Below are 25,654 nucleotides of genomic sequence, written 5' to 3' on the forward strand. Positions count from 1 at the left end.
ATTATAGTTTTACAAAAAAACTTAATCGTTTTTTTACTCAAAAACGAATCGCTGTCAATGTTTGAAATCTTCACCAAATGTTTATATTAGTGTAATCTATACACAGTTAAATTTTCAAAATATTATGGCTTATAATGCATTTTTCTAAGAATTTTTTTATTTATTTGATGTACCCAGCAAAACCTGAACATTTAATTAAAGGTCTCTTATAAGTTGTTCATATTGTCGTTAAAATAATCGAAAAACATTAGTCACAATCATTTTTATCGGCGTTTAAACATCAAATTCTTACAAAACATGTGAAAATCAAGATGATTTGTAAGTAATTTTGTAGTTAAAATTCATAAATTTTTTAGTATTTATATCTAAGGTTACAAAATTCAACACATTACAGAAACTTAAGTACAACTATCATGGATCAAATTTTACTAGGTAAGTGTAAAATGTTATAATTTTATAAAATACATACTCTGATACTCTATCGTAATGAGATAACGATATCTTTAAAATTAGTGATTTATTTATTCACTATTCATTAATTAATAAATAATTAGTATTTAAAAAATAATAATAATTTTGATCTAACTAAATTTTTAAAATAAAGAAGAGGGTCTCATCTGTTTCAGCAAATGAAATTGAAAGAGTATATACAAGATTATCGTTAAATAACAATAAAGACAAAAAACAATAATTAATACCATAATAAATACTAAATAATATCACAATTTATGTACAAGATTTAATTTGTTAATCGGTCCGCGATGGACTTTATGAATCGTTTTACTATGATGGCACACTATTGTATTATTACAAATCATATATATGTCAGATTCATTAAACCTGAGGGCGTCGCCCGAGTGCGTCCAAAATGACAATTTTTTAATGTTCCTAGTGCGTCCAAATAAGGTATCATCCGAGTGCGTCCCAAGAAAAAAAGTCATATTTTTTACATAGCCCGAATGCGTCCAGTTCATTTAGAGTTACCCAGTGTGCAAACGACGGAGGTGAACTGGCTTACACCCCAAAAATATTTGGTTATTTGATTATTTAATTATTATTAATTTATTAAGAAAAATTAAAAGTTTATTTTATAAAAAATGTATTAAATTATTTAGGTTTACATAAAATTTTGAAATGCTGGGTCTGACTGTGTATCAATATAGTTCTACGAGATAATCCATAAACTGATTTAGTTTTTATCATTAGGCTTGATAGACATAAAATCGACAGTAAAACTTATTTCAACATCGTCTTCCTTCAGCATGGGTAATCCAAATATATTCTTTTAACAACTGACTATTTCTGATAAATCATCACAATAATGAGTACTTAAACCACGATTCTGTACTTTTCGCCACCACGCCTGTCCCAGATGAAACCGACAACCCTTTTGAATGATATCTGGCCAAACATTTTGCACCCATATGAATAGATTTTTCAAAATCTGCGTACATTTATAATGTCGGGGTTAAGACATAAATTTAATTTTGTACATTCATTTTTAACTCAAAAACGTGAAGAATCGATTCTGTTTGTTGGTATTCAATAAAAAAAAAATACTAATGGTATGTAATAACCATTATTTAAACATGAATGGTAAAAAGTTGTAAAAAAAATTTGGACAGTACTTAAATGTACCATCTACATATATTGTTTTACGGTACATTAAAGTAGCTAAATTTTTTTACATGAAAAAACATAACCAAGTTTTTATTACTGTCATTCACCAGAAGAATGTCATTCTCAAAATGTTTTAATATCTAATGAATTAATGAACTGTGTACGTATGAATATTAGGTGGTTTCTTGGGTAGTATTGAACGGCGAGCAGCATGAATCCCTTTTCGAATACAAGATATGTTCAGACGTCGTTAAGAATCCGTTTTTTTATTTTTAGTTCCAAATGAATTAATTTAAGTGGACGTTCACAAAGTTCTTCTTGAGCTTTCGTTTTTACAGAGTTCCTTATACTTTGTCTCAATCATTTTCCTTCAGATTCTAAATCATGATTATGGTTTAAATTACTATCAATAATTGTATTCTCACTCATATCTGTTTTCACGTAAGCTGTACACGTTTTTTTCACACAGCACCATCGTTTTACATCGCCATTCAACATTTTATGAAATCTCATTTTATATCCATCAATAATTTTAAGTTTCTTACCGTGTTATGCACGTGGTTGTCAAAGACTAGTTACGAATAGTAGGTTTTTACGTATTGACTATTATACATGACTATTATATATAGTGTAAATGTAAACTAACACAGTGTAATATTATAAGTTATCAATGCATTTTATCCATAAAGATATATTGTTAGCAATAATATCGCGGACGCACATGGGATATACCAATATTATGTGTGATATTATCGCGGACGCAGTTAGGCTATTAAAAAGGTACAATATGATAAACGGGACGCACTCGGGAATCGCCCAAACCTGACATCGATTTTATGTGAGCTGATAAAAATATATATTTACTCGGTAGTCGGTACCTAATTAAAAAACTTTATAATAGAATATTATTTTTTAGTATCATTATTTTAACAGCTTACACAGACACGTTCAAATATATGATACTTATATAATTTGTGTTTTCTGTATTCTGTTGCGGTCGTATAGTTTAAAATATAATGGAATAGAATCACCTGAATAGCAGCAACACATGGTTTAGATTTTTATTTTTATAAATAGTTATTGTAATAATGTCAGATATATAATGAATACATTTTTATTAAGAATACTTAGTACCAATTAAAGTTTAGAAAATATAATTGAAATCACAAGTATGTACCATTCCTTGAAATGTGTACTGTGTAGGGCACCTATTGTACTCTGATTATGAAAACTTTTAGTTCAATGCCTTTATTAATTATTTTTAGGTTTGCGTTTTCATTAGCAAAATAACAATTTAAATTGTGTACACATATTACACACATAATGTCATAATTATAATTAAAACTATGTGTTTTCAAAGTTTAATAATCTCTTATAAACTTATTATTTATATAATATTTATATTTCATACTTTAACTCATGTACAATGTATATATTCGAGAATACCCATGATAAAGATATTATAGTTTTATTAATAATAATAAAAACGTATAATGTAAAATTATAAATTAGTACACTTTTAATTTGTACAAATACATAAGGTGTTGTTTGAAAATTATTTATTAGTAAGAAAAAAAAAAGCGCCATTCTGTTTCATCCGGATGGAGTCCAGTCCCATCTATAGTCTGTCTCACAAAAGAAAGGTACCGTTTCGCATATATAGATTGTGGACCACGGACCACCTGTGTCACGATGCACCACCAGATTGGGAAAGTTCGAGACAGCTCAATAGTATAGTAATTTTTCCCAATCTGGTGGTCCGTGGTCAACAGTCCACACGTAGGAAACGGTACCTTTTTTTCATGAGACAGACTATAGTCCCGATAAGTGAAACTCTACTGTAGTATCTATTTATATTTGTTATAAACTTAAACTAAACATTTAATACAATACAAAACATTTTTTTGGGTGGAAAAGTGGGTAGGCCTGAACCTTCTAAGCCTAACTGCTGGCTACGCCACTAGGTGATTAATTAATTAATATTTTATAAATTTGTTTTTCATCTGAACTAATTTTTATTTAAAAATAAATTGTAAAACAAAACTTTTTGATAAAACAGTTTGTTTAGAACTAATTTTGATAAATAAAATAATATAATATTTGAATTTCAATTATCATAACTATGAATGTATTTTATCGTTCAGTTTTAATAAAAATATATTATTGAATTATATGATGTTATAGTATAGTGATGTTGCTCTTAAAATAATAAATAATAATTTTTTTTTTTTTTATTATCCATTATCACTTATAGAAAACTCAATACAAATGTTAAACAAAAATTATTGTTCTGTATCTGTACTTTGTATTGATTTAGTAAACAAAATACTTGAAGCTTTTACAGTCAACAAACTATGCTTAAAATAAAAATGTATTTCATTATCATTATCATTTTACTTGTAATTAAAAAAAAAAAACTAAAATGTAACCATTTATTAAATGACCTTAAAAGTTTAAATTTCAACTATTGTGTAACAAGATAGTTTACATAGAAATAAATAATCTATAAACTAATATTATAACAAGTCATGAAATTATGTTCCAACTATAAAGTTTTGTTTAACTTCATACATTTCATATGCAGTCTCTTCATGATGGGTAGGATCAAAATCAGCACCTATATAATCCAATTCTAATTGAAAAGGGCCATCAGCTTTATCTGATACAGTAATACCAAAATGAGTAATTCTGTATAATGGCAATGGTGCTTGTTTATCTTGTATCCGTCCTTTGCTGGCAAAAAAGAATTTTGAAAATGGTATCTAAAAAAATATATAAACAATAAATTAATATGCAATCTTGTATTTGTAGTGGGTCATGAGTGAGCAACCGTTGACAAGATGTTGCAGGTCAAAGTGAGATAAACAGTTAACAAAAATACTTCAGTGTTATTTAATTAGAAAAATAGAGTTTTGGACTCCTCTTTATAGGTCCTATCCCCACTGTTATTGATATGTCCCTTCTGATCATCCATCAAGTTGATTAAGTCTTTTAGGATTCATGAGTATATGCAATGATTCTATAATCACTATGATGGTCTATATCTCCCACGTTACAGTTATTATTTAACTATTTCCCACCTCGAATACAATTATACCTACATAGTATTAAATTATACTCTTATGATTGGTTTATGCCTCGGGCTGAATTATAAACCATTTTTATAGTTACTCACTGTAAAATAATCATTTAAAGCCTATGTTGCAGTATCCACATTGGATGTTTTGTTGTATAGGATATCAGAGCACATTGCGTATTATTACTTAATCTATATAGTAGTTAGATACTGATAAGAAAATGTATTTATAGAAAACTAAAATGGAAAAATTATACAATCCAAATTTACAAACATAACATTGGTTGTATTAGATATTATCTAGTTTCTATAAGTTTGTTTTCAAATCAAAATTAATTTATCTTAGTTTAATACAAAATATTGTAGCAATAAAGAAAACATTTAAAATAAAATAACCAATTTCAGACACTTAAAATTTATAATATTTTTATAATACATTTTTTTTTATTATTTTAAATAATTAATTTATACAACTATATAACTATATGCACAATAGGTTTATATGGCAAGAGAAATAACAAGGACGTGTTGAATAAGAAGCCATACATTGATGACACTTAGTCATGATTAATTATGTATTATATAGGTACATATATTTGTTTTTAAATATTTTTGAAAGATTGGAATTGTTTGTATATTTTAAGTTGATGATTGTAAAAGGTGACGACACCACTTCCTTTATAGCTTACGCCTAGGATTTCCTGGGAGTGCTAAAGAAGAGAGATTTTTATGGGATAGAAGTTACTTGTGGAAGCGCAAATAAAAGAATTGAGTTTCTTCATTGATCCATCTTGGTTTGAAGCATAGTGGGCTGATCAAGCTTTTAAGTTTAAACAGTAACATATTACTCTATCTAATGCTTAACATACCTAATTTTAGGCATCCTGTCCTTAATAGCACAAAATTACAATTTGTACCTAATGAAATATTATTAATAGCTTAGATTAGCTAGATCCAACAACACTTTATTTTATCAGAGAAATTGAATAATTACCTACAAACCTTTTAAACACAATATGTAAATTAGCCAGTTTAGATCAACAAATTAATATTAAAAACAAATTGTTGAGACTAAATAATATGTTTATGACTATTGAGTATTAAAAGTATAATTTATTTATTTATTATTAACAATATGGGCTGAGCCAAATTAATAATTAAGTCTTAAACAAATTTTAAGCAATTATGATTTTTTTGTTAAAAGTTGCGGATAAAAATAAAATGCTAGAACAGAAGAACGGATGAGATAGTTATATTGAAAACTTATTTCCAGAATACATTAATAAAGTTTAGGACTAGCCTAATCAAAAGTAATCAGAATAAGATGGCACTTTTGCAATTTATAAAATAATATTATGGGTATTATTTTCTAAGTTAAAAAAAAAGTATTAATTGATTAAATATGACTCTTTTCATTTAACCATCTTCAAATAGCAACAAACTGATGATCACTGGTTTACAAAAAATTACTGATATAATCAATTTACAAACTATAAAATTAATCATAAACTGTTGTCACAATTCAATTAATTTCTACTAGGAGACTAAATTAAAAACATGTTTAATATGTTATTAAAAATTAATTTGGTAAAATGTAGATGACTTGTTAATTGATAATTATTATTACTTACTCTTGTGGTTTGCCAATATGGTCCACCTCGAGTATAAAGTACAAATGTAAATACATCATTCCACATAATATCAAACTGTCCAGACACATGTATATTTATTAAATAACTTCGTCCATCGCCTCTTAAACGTAAATTGAGATGAGTGTACGGGCTCCAGTCTAAAAAACTATCACGTTGAAAAGATTTCTGAAAAACAATTTTAATTATCAAGAGAATGCAATAATAATTGTTGATTAAAAAAAAGCATAGTGTAGTATGATACTATGTAAAATTTTACCGAAACACGTTTTGTTATCATATTGCAATAACCAGAATTTTGAATCCTTCCATCCTTTGGGACTCTTGAGCATAGGTTTCCATGAAAGAGCCCATAACCCTGGTTACTTATTTTTAATTCACATTTACTAAAACCTTCAGCATGATCACTATCACTAGTGACAATCCAATGATCCAATGAAGATTCTTCGTAAAATCTCCAATACACATCCACTTCTCCTGAAATACACCAATAGGAAACATTGTAAATTATATTATATTCTAATATGGTAAAGAAGTTGGTTTTGTTACTAGGACTATTATATATTTTGGGTATTCAGTTAATGTAAGAAAAAAATTGTACCACTGTCAAAAACTGTTCAATTAACATTATGGGTACCTGGCCTGTAATCGAATATGGGGTCGCAGATCAGAACCTCTTTTACTTCTTTTTTCCACAGTTTGATTTCTTTTTTCAGCTGTTTCAGACCCAGGCGGATTCTCTCGATGCGAGTATCGGCGATCTCAAACCCCGTGTCATAGCCACTCCGCTTGTCAAACTCGTGGAACTCAAACGTCGCACACGACGTGTGCACCCTTCGCCGACGTGTCCAATCTGTCACCGCCGAGTGAACACCAAACGGATCTTTCCAACGGTTCCGGGATAACACTACGGTTAATATTTTGACGCGCTGCATCGTAGTCAATCACTGGACATAGAAATCAATTTTCGGTGTCTACGGCGTAAAATGTCCGAGTTTCGAATGTAGACCGCACAAAAGAAAAATAAACTCCGAGCAGGACAAAAGTCATGAAGTTTTCAAAATTAATTGTAACATGTTTTGTGACTCGTAACAAATCACGGGTCTCTCGTCGTCCGTAATTCTTATCGTTTCTTTACGGCACTCGGCATATTATTATTATGAAGTGCTATTGATAGTGTTATCGGTTCGTCTCTTGCCGTGGGAATATTATTCTGTTTTCGAAATACGGATATTATTTTATATCATCATGACCGTGATTGCTGGTCGTGTGATAACCGGCAAACATCTGTGTCTCGATCTCAACAGTACAGAATTTTTTTGGCTATACAACACTTACGAATAAGTGCACAATCACGTTCGGTTTTTCTCTCCGTAATTCGTGATAATACGGCGATTAGCGGCTGTCGGCCGGCGACATAGCCTTGTGTTTTCCACTCGTATGCGAACAGTTCGGTTGTATAGTTTTTATTTTACTTCCGTTTGAACACGATATATGATTTATGCCTAAACCGGATCCTTGTAAGAAGTTAGCTTGCGCTATTCAAAAATGTCTATCTGGTAAGTGTAATGACTACACTACTATATTATAATATACTTAATAATATACTACCTACCAATAAGGTCGTACTTACGACGATAATCATGACTCGTCCGCACGAGGTTTTTATATTCAGATTTTACACCTCAATACGTACGCGTTAACATTTAAAAATCTGGACAGCGGTGACTATTATATCCCTACAAAAACGTAAATAGGTTTTTGTGCGTATTGAGGTTTAAAAAATACCTATATATAATGCCAGTTCTAGAGGTAGGTCATACATTTTTCGAGGACATGGATATATTTACAAATACGGTATAGGTACAGTCGAGTATAATCTCCAATTTATTTTTGAACAAAATAATAATAAAAAAATTAAATTAAATTCACTTTAATCTGCATTTTAATGTGTTGAATTTATGAAATAATTTCCTAATATTTTATAGGTAGAACATTTAAGAATTATAAAAGAAAGTTTGTGTATGCTAATGATAATTAATAAGTTTGATAAACAAAATTATTCTAACAATGTATAAAACAAATGATCTTTTACTTTATTTAATACTTATCAAAACATTATGACATTGAATTTTTTTGAAATCTAGGGAAAAAAACCACGAGAAAAATCCAATTTAATTATTAAAAATAGTTGTATTAATTGTAGTAAATTATATTATTAAATATTTAATAATGGCTATATACCTAGCCATTTGTTGCATATTATACTCCGATCATGCATGCTTTGATTTTTTTTATTTATATTTTACTTTTTAATTTATTTTTAATGGTTTTAAATAATAATTAAAATGTAAATGTATACTATTGTTTATTAATATATTCATATTTTAAATTACTATTACACCCATTATCACACCCATATCTCTAATAAAAATTATTATTTATAAATAATTTTTTTTCACTTATTTTGATTTTTTAGATCATTTTTAAATTTAGTTTTTTTAGGACATTCAACATCCTAACTCTACTTATACATATCTAGGTGTAAGACATAAATCAATTGATTTCAAGATAATATCCACAAAATATCATGTTATTTTTGTTCAATGTTATTTTCTGTCATTTTATTCTAAAAAAAATTCCCTTTCTTTTGTTAAGATATAACTGTTCTATAAACTAATAAAATATACTTTCAGTTTCACACATCTATACCCTCAGTCTAACTTGATTTTACATTTTAATTTTTAATGTACAATGGTTACATTAACTCCAATAAAAATTAAGCTCAAATTATGTTTTGAGGGCTTCATGTATGTTTTTAAAAACATATCGGAAAAAGTAGTTATTTAATTATAATTATTTTTTAAATATTTTTCCCATAAATAATTATTTTCTGTTGTATAATAAATAATAACATATAACCTGTGTATTAATAATTTTACGTAATTTTATAATATATATTTTATTTATTTTTATTTTTATTTTAATTGTTATGGGTGTATTTAATTATTTTAATTAGACTTTTTTTCAGTGGCTTATTTTTCCCATGGTTTTTTTTTCTATGGATTATTTTTCCTGTGGCTTTTTTTTCTGACTACCAAAAAATACATACCACATATTATTATAAATGTACTAAAACATGCTACTTTAAACACATTAGTTTACATATATTAATATGTATGAGTGGTTATAGATTTTGAACAAATCAGTTATCCTTATAGTTGCATAAAGCAAAATCCATTGACCTAAAAATTATTCATAGTCATCAACAACAATAATATTATATGTAATCATATGGATATAACGGAGCAGTAAATAAAATTGATTTATTTTGATAATAAAAAGTTGACATTTGCAATGTTGTATGAGACAACCGAGTTTATTTTATGTTTACATTTTGTATTGAAGTATTGAATAAAATATTAAAACTACACATTAATGTTAGTTACCTATCTTTGATTTGATGATTTAATTGGTTTTGAATGTAACTAAAATTTAGTATGTTCAGCAATAATTAAAATTGCTTTAATATTAATTATAATTTCTGTTTCTTCTTAGTATAAAATAAATAAGTTGATTTTATTGATTTTGTATAACTATATTTTTATCTTAATTATCAACTTACTATAAGTTTCTTTTTTGTCATAACTTATTCAGAATACAAATGTGAAATCTATGTTTATTGATACATTATAATAAAATTGGATGCTATAATTTGGTATGCACTCTACAGACAAGTTTCTGAGTCTGTATAGTCTACAGTGCTCTACACACATCATTTTGATTTCATTTGGCATTATTGTAGTATAAAACTCCTAAAACATCATTACAGCCATCATAATTAATAAATAGTACATAATATATAAAAATTATTTAAAAAAAATAAATATTATACTCGTAACAAGCAACTTCCGTGAGCGCTAGGTAACTGAAAACCGAAAAGACGATTGTAATAAAACCTACAGTACTTCATACAATTTAAGGTAATGATAATTAGAGATAAACAAAGATTAGATAATCAAGTTTAAATAAATACTCAACATGTCATATATTATAAAAAAAATGCAGATAACAAATATACAGTCATTGTCTAATATCCCTGTACCGCCTGCACCTTACGTAGACTAAGTGTAGAACCACAAAACCTATAAAGTGCATCCCGAATTCGCACTATATTGTCTTAGTAATTAAATGACAATTAATTTTTATCAAATTTTTGATGATAAATATTGATAGATCTAGGTAGTAATTACTAATTGAACATGTTCAAATATAATTTTAATTAATGTTTGTTATATAATTATAATATAATATAGCAATTTTATTTCTTTAATGTTTGATTTATGTATATCATAACTCATAAGAATGCTATATAATGTTATAACATGTTGTAACTATGTTTTAAATAATAATGTTTAACCACTTTTTTTTTTGTTTTAGAAAATGATTTTCAAGAGTCTCGTTGTACAAAGCATATAGACAATCTACTAGAGTGTTGTAAAAAATATCACGCAATTTCTCTAGTGTGTTCTGGTATGAAACCTAAAGCAATAACAGCAGAAAATCAAAATATAAAGGTAAAGAAATACTAAAAAAATTATTTTTACAACATTTTTTACTTAAATACATTTTCAGATTAAATAATAATAAGTATGTTAGGTACATAATTGTTAACTTATACTTATAACAAACTATGATGTTTACATGTTTATTTTTAATGTTGGCATGGAGAGTGTCTTAACATGAGTTTATATTTTTACCAATCATATTTTTTCTTTATTTTATAACCAATATAATATTTACTATGTACACTTATCTAGGACGTGTCTAATGTCTATACATAATTGCTCTAAAATAAATATATATGTATATATGTAAAAAAATCCAATTTTCCATTTTTAATTAGCTTTTCGGAAGATTAGAGATGAAATGCATTAATTATTATAATGTATGATTTTAAATATTTAAAATAATTTGTTTATTTATATATTAACAGGAATAATATGTCAGCTGATCAGCCAAATCAGCATCATAATTATCTACAATTTACTGAAAGAAAAAAATTAAAAGATTTGCCATTTTACAGACGGTACCCTAGAACACTTATAGTTACTGGATGTACAATTGGTCTTTTGATTTTGTTCAGTAAAGGATTTTATGATATTTTTAAACCGAATACTGCAGAAGATATAAAAAGAAAATTAGTTATCGAAAAAATCAAACAACTAAATCTCCAAAAAGAAATTGAGTAAGTTATTATTATTATTATTTTTTTTTTTTTGTAATTATTTGTTTAGTTATTTGGCATTGATAGGAATAAATGCCATTATTCTGAATCTCAATTAAGATAATTTTAAAATATAAAAGTTAATGTTTATTTAATAAAAATTAATTTTTATTACAGATCAAGAAAAGCTAATACATCAAAGTGATGGATGCAGTTAATAAAGCAAAATCACGTATTAAAAGATATCCTGAGATTTTACTAAAATGTCGAGTGGAAGGTTTAGAATATGCCGCGTGTATTATGCAAAATGAAAAAGATTTAAAACCTAACTCTTGTAAAACTCAATTTATGAAATTTAGGGAATGTTTGACTTCAAATGCATTGAAGTTTAGCACAAGGATTTAGATGTGAATTTAAATTAGTTGTAATCATTAGATAAAATAATATGTATTTCATTTGGCATACAGTGTTAGCTTTCTTGATTAGAATATTTATGATTCTTTGCTCTCAATGGTATGATAATGATGATACAGGTGTTCATTATACCGACATTGACTACAAAATATTCACAGATGCAGCTCAGCATATGTGGGAAGGGGACTCTCCATATTCGAGACCAACATACAGATATACTCCATTAATAGCTTTGTTACTTATACCAAATATATTACTACATAATTGTTGGGGAAAAATATTATTTTCAGCATTTGATCTGGGGATTGCTGTTATTATACGTAAATTAGTTTCAAAATCTCATCCTAATCATAGTAATGTCTGTGCATATTTATGGTTGTACAATCCTTTAAGTATTGTTATTTCAACTCGTGGAAATGCTGATTCAATATCTTGTTTTCTTGTCCTTATAACATTGCTTGCTCATATCAAAAGTTGTTACATACTATCTGCAATTTTTTTTGCAATATCTGTGCATGTACGAATTTATCCCATTATTTATTGTTTAGTATATTATTTGTCCATCGATAGCGAAAATAATTATACATCAATTCCTAAAATGATTCTTAGTCGGCTTTTACCTACTCGCAAAAAAATATTATTCATCATTATATTTATTTTATCATTAATTTTATTAACATGGCCTTGGTATTACTTTTACGGTCAGCAGTTCTTAGATGAAGCATATTTATACCATAGTCGCCGATTAGATGTGCGTCATAATTTTTCTATTTACTTTTATTTTAATTATCTATTATCTAGCTTCGACAAAATTTCAATAATATACAGTATAGTAACAAAACTTCCTACATTAATTCTTTTAGTGTCAACATCATTCAAATTTTCCCATACAAAAGACTTGCCTTTCTGTTTGTTTTGTTTATCTTTTATTATGGTAGCATTTAACACTGTAATGACCTCTCAATATTTTGTTTGGTTTGTATCATTTTTGCCATTATGTTATCCATCTATTAACCTAACATACATTGATATTCTAAATCTGGTTATGACTTGGGTAGTACCTCAAATTGCATGGCTAACATTTGCCTATTGCCTAGAATTCTTAGGTTTTAATACATTTCAATTAATTTGGGTTGAGTCACTTATATTCTTTTTAGCCAATGTTAAAATTTTATCAATAACAATTAATTGTTATAAATGTAACACGTTTAAAAAAATATTGTAAAATAATTATTTTCATTAAATATAAACTTATTTTATTTCTATCTGTTTGGACATTTTAAAATTAATTTTCCTCAATCAAATTATAAGACTTAAAATGTTTAATAATTGTAATTCAATTTATCACAAAAGTAATATATTATAGTGTATTGTTTCTACTTTTTTTATTTTTTTTGTATGATTTCATACTAGAGCTAAAATAGGAGCTATAAATTAAAAAGGGAGAAAAAAATATTGACTGAACAGTCAATGTCTTATTCAATGTTTTTATACAAATTGTATTTTGTCTTTTAAAGATGAATTATCAGTAACTCAAAATAAATCAAGTTTATGTTCTAAATTTGTTTTTGAAAACCGCGAGATAGCAATAATAATTATTAAAAATAAGAAAAATAAACCAATTAACATACACGCACGACACATTAATATAAATGAAAATTCTATTTAAGAGGACACCACACTTGTATGTGTTATGTATATGATTTTTTTATCAAAATAACTAAAATTATAAATTGCACCGAAAGAATAAATATGAGTAAAGTCATCCCACGTAAAACAGTTTTTAACTGTTACGCTTGTATAACGAGACAACATATGTAGGCGTGGCGTTCTCTTAAGCATATTATTTATGAAGTTAATGGTTTAAGAGACAAAATAAATATTTAATAATTTTTTTTAGTAAAATAGTACATTTTGATAGCTTAGATAAAAAAAATAATAATAAAGAAGTTTCATTATGTTAATTAATGTAAAGAAAGGTTAGGTCTTTCTATTTTGTATTTAATTTTCAGGCATTTTTACTCTGTGAATCTTTTTTATGAACATTAAAAAAAACAACTAAAGAAAAATGTTGAGATTTGCTTGGTGATTCATTTTTTGGCAGCAGAAAAAAAAATATTGACAAAATATTCATGATAGAAATTTTATTAAAAGGCTTGAGATGTACACATTCACAGATAAATCATTGACAACTATAAAAATATTTGAAATATTATATAAAAAAGCTATAATATTTATATATATAGGTATGACTTATAAAATGAATAACTTAGACGATTATGAAAGGGTTCACAGACATTTTTAGTTGGCGGAGTTTACATATTATACCCATTACAGCCTACAGGTAAGAATATAAATACTGGCGGAGCTTACAATCGCCCCATAAGTTATACTTCGTCATTATTAAAATATTTAACCAAAGCATTTTTTTTTTTTTTTGGAAAGTATTCTTTTTGATACGTAATGCAACTAGGTAAGTACTGATAAAACGATTGTAGAAAACGATGCGTAACGTTCCGTCGATCGAAAATGTAATCATTTTTGTAAATACGTCACTACGACTTCTCGATTTAATATTTGGTAGCAGATAACACTACTATTATCTTAAGAGGGTCACGTAATATTGGCATCAACGTATTGTAAAACAAATAAAATAATGATGGTTACAGTCGTGAGGGCTACATCAGTTGACTGGAGCCGTTTACAATTATCGTGGGATACGTCGTGACTTAAATTATTTGACCGTATTGTGTTCCTTTGTGGGTTACACTTAACAAAAATGACTAAAAGCTGAATTTACCATTGGAAAAAACGATTTGAGGGTTACATCACTTGTTTAAAAACGTGTATTTACAATTTACACGTGTTTTATCATTATCGGTTAAGACGTCGATTTCGATTAAGTCGAGGGTTACGTTGTTCGGCGTTTCCACCATCGATATTATTGCTCTTATATTTTGTTTAGTCTAAATGGTTAAAACTTAAATTGTTTAACTTTGTATTGAATTACACAGTGTTAGAACTTATAATACAGATAGTACAGAACATATTTACTTAAATTATACCTATGTATATTTTGATGCCTTTATTTATTAAAACGTCTGAAAAAAGGTGTTGTATTATATTTTAATATAATAAAATTGAAGTACTCAGTGCACCATCTACTATATTATTATAGTTCAAATCAATACATTAGCGTTCGTACAGTGAACTTCTAGAGCGCAGCACTATGTTAGAATCGGATTTTTACCGTAATAAAAACACCGTTCAAGCGTCGCCTTGTCATACCTACTTTATTGTAATTCATTTTACAACTAAAGGCGTTATTATTAATATTTATCCCGTCTATTTTGAATTATTTTATTGTATAATTTGGTAATAATCACTAAGACATAACATGATGATAATACATAATTTTTATGAAAATGCTGGTTGAATTTTTAAAAATAATACGTATACGCCCTGCAAAATAATGAAGCTGAGTTTTTGCTCGCATTCCATTGCAATATCGAGTATGGTTCTGTTTGAAGACTTTAAAAAAATATTAGTTAATTTTATTCTAGATTAGAATTAATATTAACTAGAAGTCATAGTGATTTAAATGCCCCAAACGTTTAAACCAGGCACCAGCGAAGTGTAAATTCATAAAAGCGGTTTTGAATAAAACAGTTTTGAAGGGGCCACACATATTGCTGTTGTTGATGAAGAAAAGTTAGGTGATTAGATTATTCTCAGAAAAAGAATAAAGTTTGTTTATTCCGTTCAGATCTTCTGAAACTTTCGAATATTCTGAACTCTTATTAACTCGGAACTACCAAAAAAGTTACCATGAAACTTGAAAACTGCTTCAAAATTGAAAAACTTCGATTCATTATATAGGTATAATTGGATTAAAAAAGGCCTTATCAGAAAATAATTTGAGTGTACCTATTTGATCATTGTAATCTATAACAAGTAAAAAACATAAAAGTATGATAATTTTAATTGAAATGTCATGAAAAATAATTTTACTTTGTTATATGATACGTAGGTATATACAGTATAAATCGTTTCAAGAATCGTACTCCAAAAAAAAAAGTATTCAGAACCTAATATTAAGCCCTTTTACTATTTTCTATCAATTTATCTATCATGAATTCAATCTTATCGCGTGTCACGACTCACGAGTGTCGTAATTTTGGTGTTCGATAGTACATCCTAACGTATACATTGAAGATTTCAATAACTGCAGCTATATCATAATGATCATATTTTATGCTATTGATTTATATTCGTAGAAACCGTTTAGCGGGCGATCCATCTAAAATGAAAGGGATAAAAATATTATTTTGTTTTTCACACATATATATATACTGTAAATGATCGTCATGCACAAAATATATAGTGGGACACTGTATTCGTGTCCCAAACCGGTGCGTATAGCAAAAAAGGATCGGGTAATAAATCGCTAAAATATCGTTTTATCGTCAAACACCTCATCTCAATAGTTGTAAGCACTAGGCATAAATCGTAACGCAAAACAACGATCGACGGATATTTGCCCCGAGTATATAGTCGCGATGTGGGACTGCAGATTTAGAAGATATCAAATCGACATTATTCACTCGGTGTCTTGACAATATTGTAAATAAAAATATGTCCAAATCGAATACTACTATAAAACTTAAAAAAAATTGCTTATCTTTAGAGGAAAAAAAAAGAATTGAATATTTTAAAGTAAGTCTTATTGATGTATCGAGTGTATTATTTTGTCGACGTACGCGGTTTATGGAATACTCGGTACGCGGACAGGATAGCGACCCTATAGTTGCGATAGTACGCAGAATCTACAGGTGGTCCCAAAAACGGACGAGGCAGCTAAGTCTATGTAGCCGAGTGTGAAAATGGCAGTTGGGTTTATTGTAAATGGACAACGGTACAGGTATATTTCGCATATGCCGTTTTACATTGCTGTGTATAATAATGAAACATATATTTTATTCTGAATCGCACACAAAAGTACAACGGACGAACGTAAAACTGGCGTATTACACTTTTACTAGTGATGGGCATAATCGAGATATATAATCGAGATATCTCGATTATGAAAAAGAATCGAGATATTTCGATTATGAGTAAAATAATCGAGTAATCGAATAATTTCCATTATGAAATTTAAAGTAACCGAATTTTGAAATGTTTTGAATTATTATTTATTATCTGGTAATTGATATTTGATTTAGTATATTTTAATTTTTAATGGATTGTAAAAATAAATACAGATAATGCAATGTATGTTTATTAATAAGAATAATTTTTTGATTCTCTCAATACGTAATAATAGTCAATTATTCTTATCATACGAATAAATTATTTTAATTTCAGATATTCTCTCGATTACTAATCATTCGATTATTGTTTTCATAGGAAAAAACGATTTTAATTTCGAGTGATTTTTCGAGAGATTCTCTCGATTATGAAAATGTCTCGATTACTAATCATTCGATTATCGAAATCATTCGATTATGCCCATCACTAACTTTTACATATAGTTTTGCATATCTCTGAAATTATATTTATAATATAATATAGTTACAACATATAATTATTAAGCAATAAAACCATACATTTCAAATAAAATATGCCTATTGGCTATTTTCCGGTTTCTTTTTTTTTTTTTTGACAAACATGAAATATAGTATTTGTAATTTGTAATTTGTAATTTGTATATAATAATATTATTATATACTATAAAATAGATATCATAATGAACATGTTTTTTGTTTTAAATACAAGGATACAAACGATGATATACTAAAAATATAAGGTTTTTAAAATGTCAATACATATATATTTTTATTACATTACATAACTACAGAAGGAATGAAACCGATGATAAGTTTCACTAACAATAATATTTCACGGCAGTGAAGCGAGAAAAGAAAAAAAAACAGTTTATATAAATTTAACACATTTTTCCGTAAAGAAATTAACAAAACATTTTACAACAAGGCTGTATAATATATATATATATATATTTATAATATTATATATAATTATGTCGCGCGAATGGCGTTTTGTTTTTAACATTTCTCGACGACTAAAATTAAATAATAATCAGTAAAATAAATGCAATGTATTCTATATGCTAATAAGGTTTATATATTTAATTATTCAAGCGTATATACCAATCATACGACAAACACACACGCACACACAAACACACACATACACACACACACACACACACACACACTGAAATGCGCGTAGATACAGTGGCAAAGCGGAGGAGGTGTCTTAGGGGCAGCCTTTTTGTGTATTTTTTAAGTGGACGGGGTTTATATTAATCGTAGCTTATTCCCATATATATATTATTTAAATCGAATTTTAAAGGGTTTTTTGTAGAGAAGGGAATTCATTGGTGGGCGGTCAGAGTCGTTCAAGAATACTTTCGACAATGTTTGAATTCACCTCACCACTGGAGTGCACATACGTAAATATATCATAGATAATAATATTAAAGTTAACTAACGCGAACTTTTCTATAATAATATACATATAATATAATGATCAAAGTAGGCTAAACGTATATAAATGGCAAATTTAATGTTATTATACTAAATAATAGTAAATTAAGACGTCATAATATGTGCGCGCACAAATAATTTGTACATGTATAGTGTTCAGAATTCCATTGAATTGGTCGGACATGATATTATTAAGTATATAGGTATTTGCTTTTGTTGGGTTACAAGTCTATGGTTTTTACAAGCATTGCATCATACAACTGTATGACCCAAAACTCGAAATATTTTTAAATTTGGTATGTATAAAACGCGTTTGTATAAAAAGAATATCAAACTTTTCACTTCTGATGTTTGCAAGCCATGACATTTAAGGGTTGTTAGTGAATCAGGGGGTATCGGTGGAAAAACGGAGACGAGCTCGTGGAAAATTTGTTTTTGATTCTTATGTACGGTTTGAATTTGATAGCGTTATGTAGAGGGGGCCAACAAAATTTCCTACAATAGTTATATACTTGGCCTAGACTTTAAGAGGATCTTTATACCGCGGGTTTTCAATATCGAAACTCAACGAAAAAATAAAATAAATTTATAAAATAAAATTATCGATAAAAATAATAATAAAAATAATAATAATAAAATAATAAAATAATAATAATAATAATAATAATAATATAATAATAATTATAATAATGAAACACGCTCTCTTACGTACAATACTGTATACGCTATTTAAGTATTGATGTAGGTAACGATAATATACGTATAGGTATGACATAATTGAATAGATATACTTATAATTAACGGTTGCCAGATGCCAAGACAATAATAATTGTTTTCACTTCGATGATTTTTACGTTACATAATAATAATAATATGTATGGATAATCGTGTTTTTCAAAATGGTAAACTAGCAATGAACATGTTCTCGATTAACGGCGGGGCTGGAACCAAGTCTTCCAGTTTCAGGTAGAATATCCGCTGGAGCCCCTGGACGCTGAGCGAACGCAACTCGGGCAGTTTTGCCAGAAGTCTCGAGAAGTAGTAAGACTTGCGCTGCGAATCGGACATGCTGTACGTGATGTGTTCCCGCAAAGAGTTGATGATTTTCATCTGGATCTGTTCGGCTTTTTTAGCTTCTCGGAGACCGTGTCGTTCTGAGGACAAAAACCACGGACAAATTTATAACGTAATATTTTCAATGTTTTTACTGCAATATTTATTAATTTTAAACGCTTTGTTCCACGCGCAATCGCACAGGATGCGTTCATAATACAGTGACAGTTTTATTATATATAAAATTCATATTTTAACAGATATTATTATGACGATGATCGATGGTAGTAATTTATTAAGGGGACGTCTCGCCGTGTAAGTATTACGCGAGTAGATATACTACACAACGCATAATACATATATTTTGCCAAACCAATTTTTTTCGTAATCTTTAATAATATTTAAGTAAATTCGCTCAAATAGTGTGAATTGCTTTATCGTACGATTTGCGATAAGTTAAGAAAATTATCTGTGTTTTTACATTGGTTTTTTTACGATAATTTGAACGCATACCTATATATGTATTTTATTATATTGGACGTTGTTTCGGTTAATGAAATTCGAAGTGCGTGTATTCAATAGAACACTATTATAATTGTGGTCATGATATAATATAATGTGTATAATATTATTTTACGTTAATACTAGTATTGATTATATATAGATCTTAAATGTGTAGATATTTCTTTGTGCTACATAAAATTATAAAATATAAATATATGTATTATTGTTTACTGTTGGCTATATCTCCATTACCTATAATTAATGTTCTATAAAAAATTTTGTTTTTCCATTTATTATTCTATGATGGTATTCTTTTGTAAGTAAGATATAATTTTTATTTGTTTATAAGTCGAGCTAAATTAAATTAAATTAATATTATAGGTATATACATTGTAAAGTTCTATCATGTGTATAAAATAAAAATAAATCTATGGTCTATTGAAATTGACCTTTTCGAAGAAAACTATTATTTTTAAAGATATTGATATATTGTTCTATGCTTCTCCTAATGTGTTTGACGTTCTGCTCAATAATATTGTCCAAGTTATACATATTTTTAAGTAGGTACACAGTCATATACACTATCGTCAGACGTTTTCGACTTTGCAGTAGACAGCGTTGTGGTTACTGCGGTCACTTTGACCACGACTCGGTGTAAGCGATACTCTGTGTGTCTACATTTAAATATGTCAATTTAGATTTTTGTTACCGTTTTTTAGTCAATCGTGCAAAAGAAGAGTTTTTGATATTAAGATATACACATTTTGTTTTATACAACGTTGTGTTCTCCTCCCTCCAAGAACAGATTAATATTGTCACACATAAATACCTACTAAAATAAAAATCTGAAGTTTTAAAGACCATTTTTTCCTCATGATAAGTGAAAGAATTATAACTTAAATACTTTTTGATCTAAATAATTTAAATATAAATCCAATTTTATTGGAAAAACAGGTAGATAAATCAAGTTACTTGATGTATATTTTAAAAATATATTTATAAGTACCTATAGGTATATTAGATATGTATAATATGAGTATATTATAAAACATAAAATAATTGCTTACACGAATTTCATATTTTAAATATATTTACCTATATAGGTACAACGAACTAATTAAAAGTAGCTTATAAGTGGTCTTATGTAAGTTACGTTGATTTCGTAATCATGAAATCGTAAACCTAGAAAAGTAGTTTTGGGTAAGAAACTTCTATGAAGAATACTACAACCATATAGATAAGAAACTTAATAAATCTGTTTAATTGAATGAAACACACATATAATGTGTTACAATCTGGCGGTTGAAAACAAATAGAGCACTAGGCTAAGTTCGTACTTCAATTAGTTTTAAACGTTGTTGGAAACTTCAATGTTTTTCGTTTTTTAACGTGTTAAAATGTTTGAATAATATTATGTATTGCGATCATAATATTTGCAGAGCAATCATTAAATTGTTATAACTGTGTAATTTTAAAAATGAAACGAGACTAATGCGTCACAAGCTATTACGGTTGTTAAATTTCTCATTGTATATTATGTTCGGTTTTATTTTTTATTCTGAATCGTTGATTATATCATTTACGTATTATTATTTGTGTTTGAATACTAATTTATTATACTACACATAACAATCGAGTAATAAAATACCAAAATATGTCTTCTTTATTAACACGTCATTGTAAAATAGTATAGGATATTACGACTGATACCTAATTCGTTATAATATAATTAATAGGTAGTAGATAGTACAATAGATATGTTGTAATATTTAAAGATGAAATCGCATACCTGTAATCAGAGTTAAGGCACACAGGCAAGAGAAAGATGATATATCGATGTCCAGTGAGTGTAATGATTGACTGAAGTCTAATATAGCTTGTAGCCAATCGCCGAAACTCCTGTGGCACTGTTGTTTGTCCAGAACCACCCCGTTACAAAATATTAGTTTCGTATCGGCGTATTTTGTCCTATAAGTTAAATAAAGTAAGTCGTTAGTTGAATAACAATCACTATTATCGATGTTTATACAGGCACACACTGTCTGTCAAGTTATTGTAGGAAACTTTAAATTAATTTATGTTTCACAAACCTGTCGGGGTGGGGGATTGTCCTCCCACATCATCACCACTTACTATATACTCGTTTAATTGAAAATTACATTTCAATCTATTAAAACAAAGCAGATAAAATATACTATAATTCAATAGAGCGCTTTAAAACCTAGTGGTGATGATCGGCAGTATTATGTGATCGACAATCACAATAAAGTTAAGTATCAAAATGTATTATAGCCGTATGGGATCGGTGCCCCCGGAAACGTCTTAGGTATGTAGAGAGGTATGTGACATAAGGTTTTTACAAATGGTTTTTTAAGAACATTAAAATCATTAAAAAAACAAAATCGTATAGGTAATGATTATTAAACACGTACCTGTACGCGAGACGGAGCACGAATAGTTCCAAAGATGCTGATTGAAATAATAAATCTTGATCCGATTTACACAGAGTTTTGAATCCCGGTATCTTTTCGGCGAAATGCCTGATGACTTCCACGGACGTCGTGAGCAATCCGAAAAACTGTTGAATTTTTTCCGCTTCGGTGATCAGCGGTTCAAACGGCTTTGGTTCGTTATACTAGAGAAAATACCGTTCATGTACAATCATGTTACCTAATATTACCCAAGACATAGCATAACTTTCCCATACACTAATATATATATTGTACAGAGTAATTATTTTATCGCTGTATACGTCGACGTATTTTTAAAGTTTTATCAAAGGTATCGTAAAATTCTGAGAAAACCTAACTTTAACGTACTGAGCCATAGCGTTCGATCAGCGTTGTGCTTAAGGAATATCGAGTGTTGCGTGGTAAAATAATCACCCGATACGTATACCCAACCTTTATACTATTATGATGAAGGTACAACAGTATAATGTTAAGTTATAACTTAAAACTTATAAGTCATAAGACAACCAATATCTTTTGTCACACGTCATGTGTTTAAGTATAGAAATGTTCATCTTCTTAAAGTGATTTTCTTTTCGACAAACAGTCAACATTATATTATTATTATTATTATTATAACCGTTGCGTGGGAATTTAAAACCAGCGCGCGTGTATTGTATTATTATTATTATTAGTAAGAGTGAAAACAGACAATGTGTATAAATAATGAAAAAATAAACACGGGGTGGGCAGAAGCGTGTTAGGGCTTAAAGTATGTATCAACTCATAACGTTGAGTTATAAATAAATATGATATACGTTTCTGCAATAATTAATGACAAAAAGTAAGAAAAAATGTATATATATATTATATATTATGTAGATAGTATTACGAGATATTATACATATACACCTAGTACATGATATAAAATATTGAGCGATATACGTTTAAAGTCACAGATATAATTGTGTGTGGGATTTATTTTCCCATCAATATTTTTGTCCACTGTGATATTATATTAACACATAGAAAAAAAAAATGCAAACAATTTCACTTGTCCGATCGCTAGTAGAGAATTTATACATTGTAAGCTATTCGTAATTTTCAGTTTTTAGATTCAAAAACAAATGTCTGTGGCACATACTATAATAGACTATACTAATAATTGAGTATTTTACTATATACTTAACGCAGTGGCGTAGCCAGGGGGGGGTTTTGGGGGTTGAAACCCCCCCCTTGGGTCGTATTTTTATCAAAAATATAATGTTTATAATATAGAAAAACAATCATTTATTCGTGGTAAAATGTATTCTGTTATGCCGTATTCACGTTATCGACTGCACTGGTGATAATAATCATTATCATTCAATTATTTTATTATTTCAATACGGTTGTAGATTTATTTTATTTCATTACTAAAAAAAAACCCCCCCTAAAAAAAATCCTGGCTACGCCACTGACTTAACGGTATTATTTATCTAACTAAAAACGCGTATGGTCGTAAAAAATATGCATCACTCGAAACTATAAAATTTATATTGTTTCACACGGAATCGATTTTTTCTTAACAATTTCGTTTTCGGTTACATATTTATAATTATTATACCAACGCTATTAAATCTAACAATCTAATATATAGCTGCTCGTGAGTATAGGTATTAGGCGTGGTACCAATTGAATAGTGGAACAATATGACTGTATAATATGTCGTATCATATTATGTCGTTATAATTCAATTGAACGCGGAATAAAACCCGCAAAGGATATTTATGCGAGACGCGTTTGCAGTTTGGTAAGCACGTTTATATACGCTCGAAAAACCATAAATACGTTTTTAGGATTTTTTATAATTTTTATTTTTTTTTTTTAGAACGAGTGTTTGTTACCTGCGAATAGTCCAACGACGAAAAGTCCGGATTGGTGTCGACGTGGGCTCGGACGAGCGCTGTGATGAGCGACACGGGCGGGCTGGGCGGCGATCCGTGAGGTGACTTGGGCTTGGACGGCAACCGGCCACGACGACCTTTCAGCGAGTCGGTTCGCACCACCTCCTTCACCATGCCCACTTGCAGGCACTTCTGGAATCGACAGAACTGGCACCGGTTCCGTCGGCGCTTGTCCACCGGACAGTTCTTATCGGCCAGACAAACGTACTTGGAGCCCTTTTGAACAGTCCGTTTGAAAAATCCTACACGACAGTAAAATGCAACCGTCATTTACTACGAAATAATATCATCGTGGTTTTTATAGGGTTTTTTAGGGCGTTTAATGATGTTATTCGATTTATTCCAGTTAATTGATCTATAATCGATTTTTTTTTTGAATAAGGCTACTATCTAGGGCACAATAGAGTAGATTTTTGTCGATTTCCGAATGGAATCATCGTCCGTTGTATTCGGAGCTACATTTTTCGTTTCGGCGAAAACTGATTTTTTTGTGTAAAGCTCGTTTCGTTTAAAAATACTCTAACGTATGGTTTTGTTTTTTATTTAATTTTCTAAGAAAATAATAATACGGCGCAGTGCTCTCCTAAAGTGTATAGTACAACACACGTGTTGAAATCTACAGACAACGTGTGACTTTTGGAGTGCTTTCACTGCTCGAAAACTAAAATCCTATTTCATGGTTGAAAAAATGTATGATTGTCAAACCAACTGAGAACGATATCGGAAAAATATACTGAAACAATTATTGGCTTGCTCGGAAATCATCGCTTGACTGTTATATTTACTTTATATACGTCAATATTAAAACGAATAAAAGCGATAGCGATAGTAATAATATTATAATAAGAGCAATCGATCGTAATAGCTGTCGTGTGTAGTCTTTGATCGCCGACGCAGAAAGAAAATTAAATGACAATAATTGTTTTATTATCGATATTAAAATTATATTTAGGTATCTCTAACTGTATTAAATCAGTTTCCGCGGCCCGTCGCTACTGAACCGAAATTATCAAATAGGTATATATATATATATTTTTTTTTTTTTGGAGATTTTAACGTGTCGATTAATTAATCAATGTACATATACCTAATATATATGCGTTTCCGCACACCTATAAATAAAACGACACTTAATTAAATACGAGTATTGACGTTATTATCATAGCGCAGATGGAATAAAATCTTAAGTACTACCTATTATTTATTATC

General features: G+C 28.5%; 4 protein-coding genes across 8 annotated transcripts in view; 2 read left to right on the plus strand and 2 right to left on the minus strand.

Moving 5' to 3' along the window:
• Positions 1–4,038: 4,038 nt before the first annotated feature.
• LOC114130967 (complex I intermediate-associated protein 30, mitochondrial) lies at positions 4,039–7,482 on the minus strand. Its single transcript, XM_027996075.2, has 4 exons — positions 6,983–7,482; positions 6,605–6,822; positions 6,328–6,513; positions 4,039–4,382 (listed from the first exon to the last, which is right to left on the minus strand). Exons 1-4 carry the CDS (start codon positions 7,278–7,280, stop codon positions 4,155–4,157), a joined length of 930 nt encoding a protein of 309 aa, XP_027851876.1. The 5' UTR covers positions 7,281–7,482; the 3' UTR covers positions 4,039–4,154.
• Positions 7,483–7,619: 137 nt separating this feature from the next.
• On the plus strand, positions 7,620–11,589 carry LOC114130966 (cx9C motif-containing protein 4). Its single transcript, XM_027996073.2, has 3 exons — positions 7,620–7,904; positions 10,786–10,922; positions 11,432–11,589. The coding sequence occupies exons 1-3, from the start codon at positions 7,847–7,849 to the stop codon at positions 11,441–11,443; spliced, it is 207 nt and encodes a 68-aa protein (XP_027851874.1). The 5' UTR covers positions 7,620–7,846; the 3' UTR covers positions 11,444–11,589.
• A 179-nt stretch (positions 11,590–11,768) lies between these two features.
• LOC126548825 (GPI mannosyltransferase 1) lies at positions 11,769–13,253 on the plus strand. The gene has a single exon (XM_050205133.1). It carries the CDS (start codon positions 12,018–12,020, stop codon positions 13,209–13,211), a length of 1,194 nt encoding a protein of 397 aa, XP_050061090.1. The 5' UTR covers positions 11,769–12,017; the 3' UTR covers positions 13,212–13,253.
• A 3,673-nt stretch (positions 13,254–16,926) lies between these two features.
• Positions 16,927–25,654, minus strand: part of LOC114130965 (nuclear receptor subfamily 4 group A member 2-like) — a 73,197-nt gene continuing 64,469 nt past the window's right edge. For all 5 annotated transcript variants that reach the window (XM_050205131.1, XM_050205132.1, XM_050205130.1 and 2 more), the window contains exons 5-8: positions 24,386–24,687; positions 22,482–22,684; positions 21,839–22,017; positions 16,927–19,646 (exon numbers count right to left, since the gene is read on the minus strand). In XM_050205131.1, the coding sequence (XP_050061088.1) occupies positions 19,387–19,646; positions 21,839–22,017; positions 22,482–22,684; positions 24,386–24,687 (944 nt within the window). In that variant the 3' untranslated portion in view covers positions 16,927–19,386. The remainder of the gene's footprint in view (positions 19,647–21,838; positions 22,018–22,481; positions 22,685–24,385; positions 24,688–25,654) is intronic.

Source organism: Aphis gossypii, chromosome X (assembly GCF_020184175.1).
Source record: "Aphis gossypii isolate Hap1 chromosome X, ASM2018417v2, whole genome shotgun sequence".
Taxonomy (NCBI): Eukaryota; Metazoa; Arthropoda; class Insecta; order Hemiptera; family Aphididae; genus Aphis; species Aphis gossypii.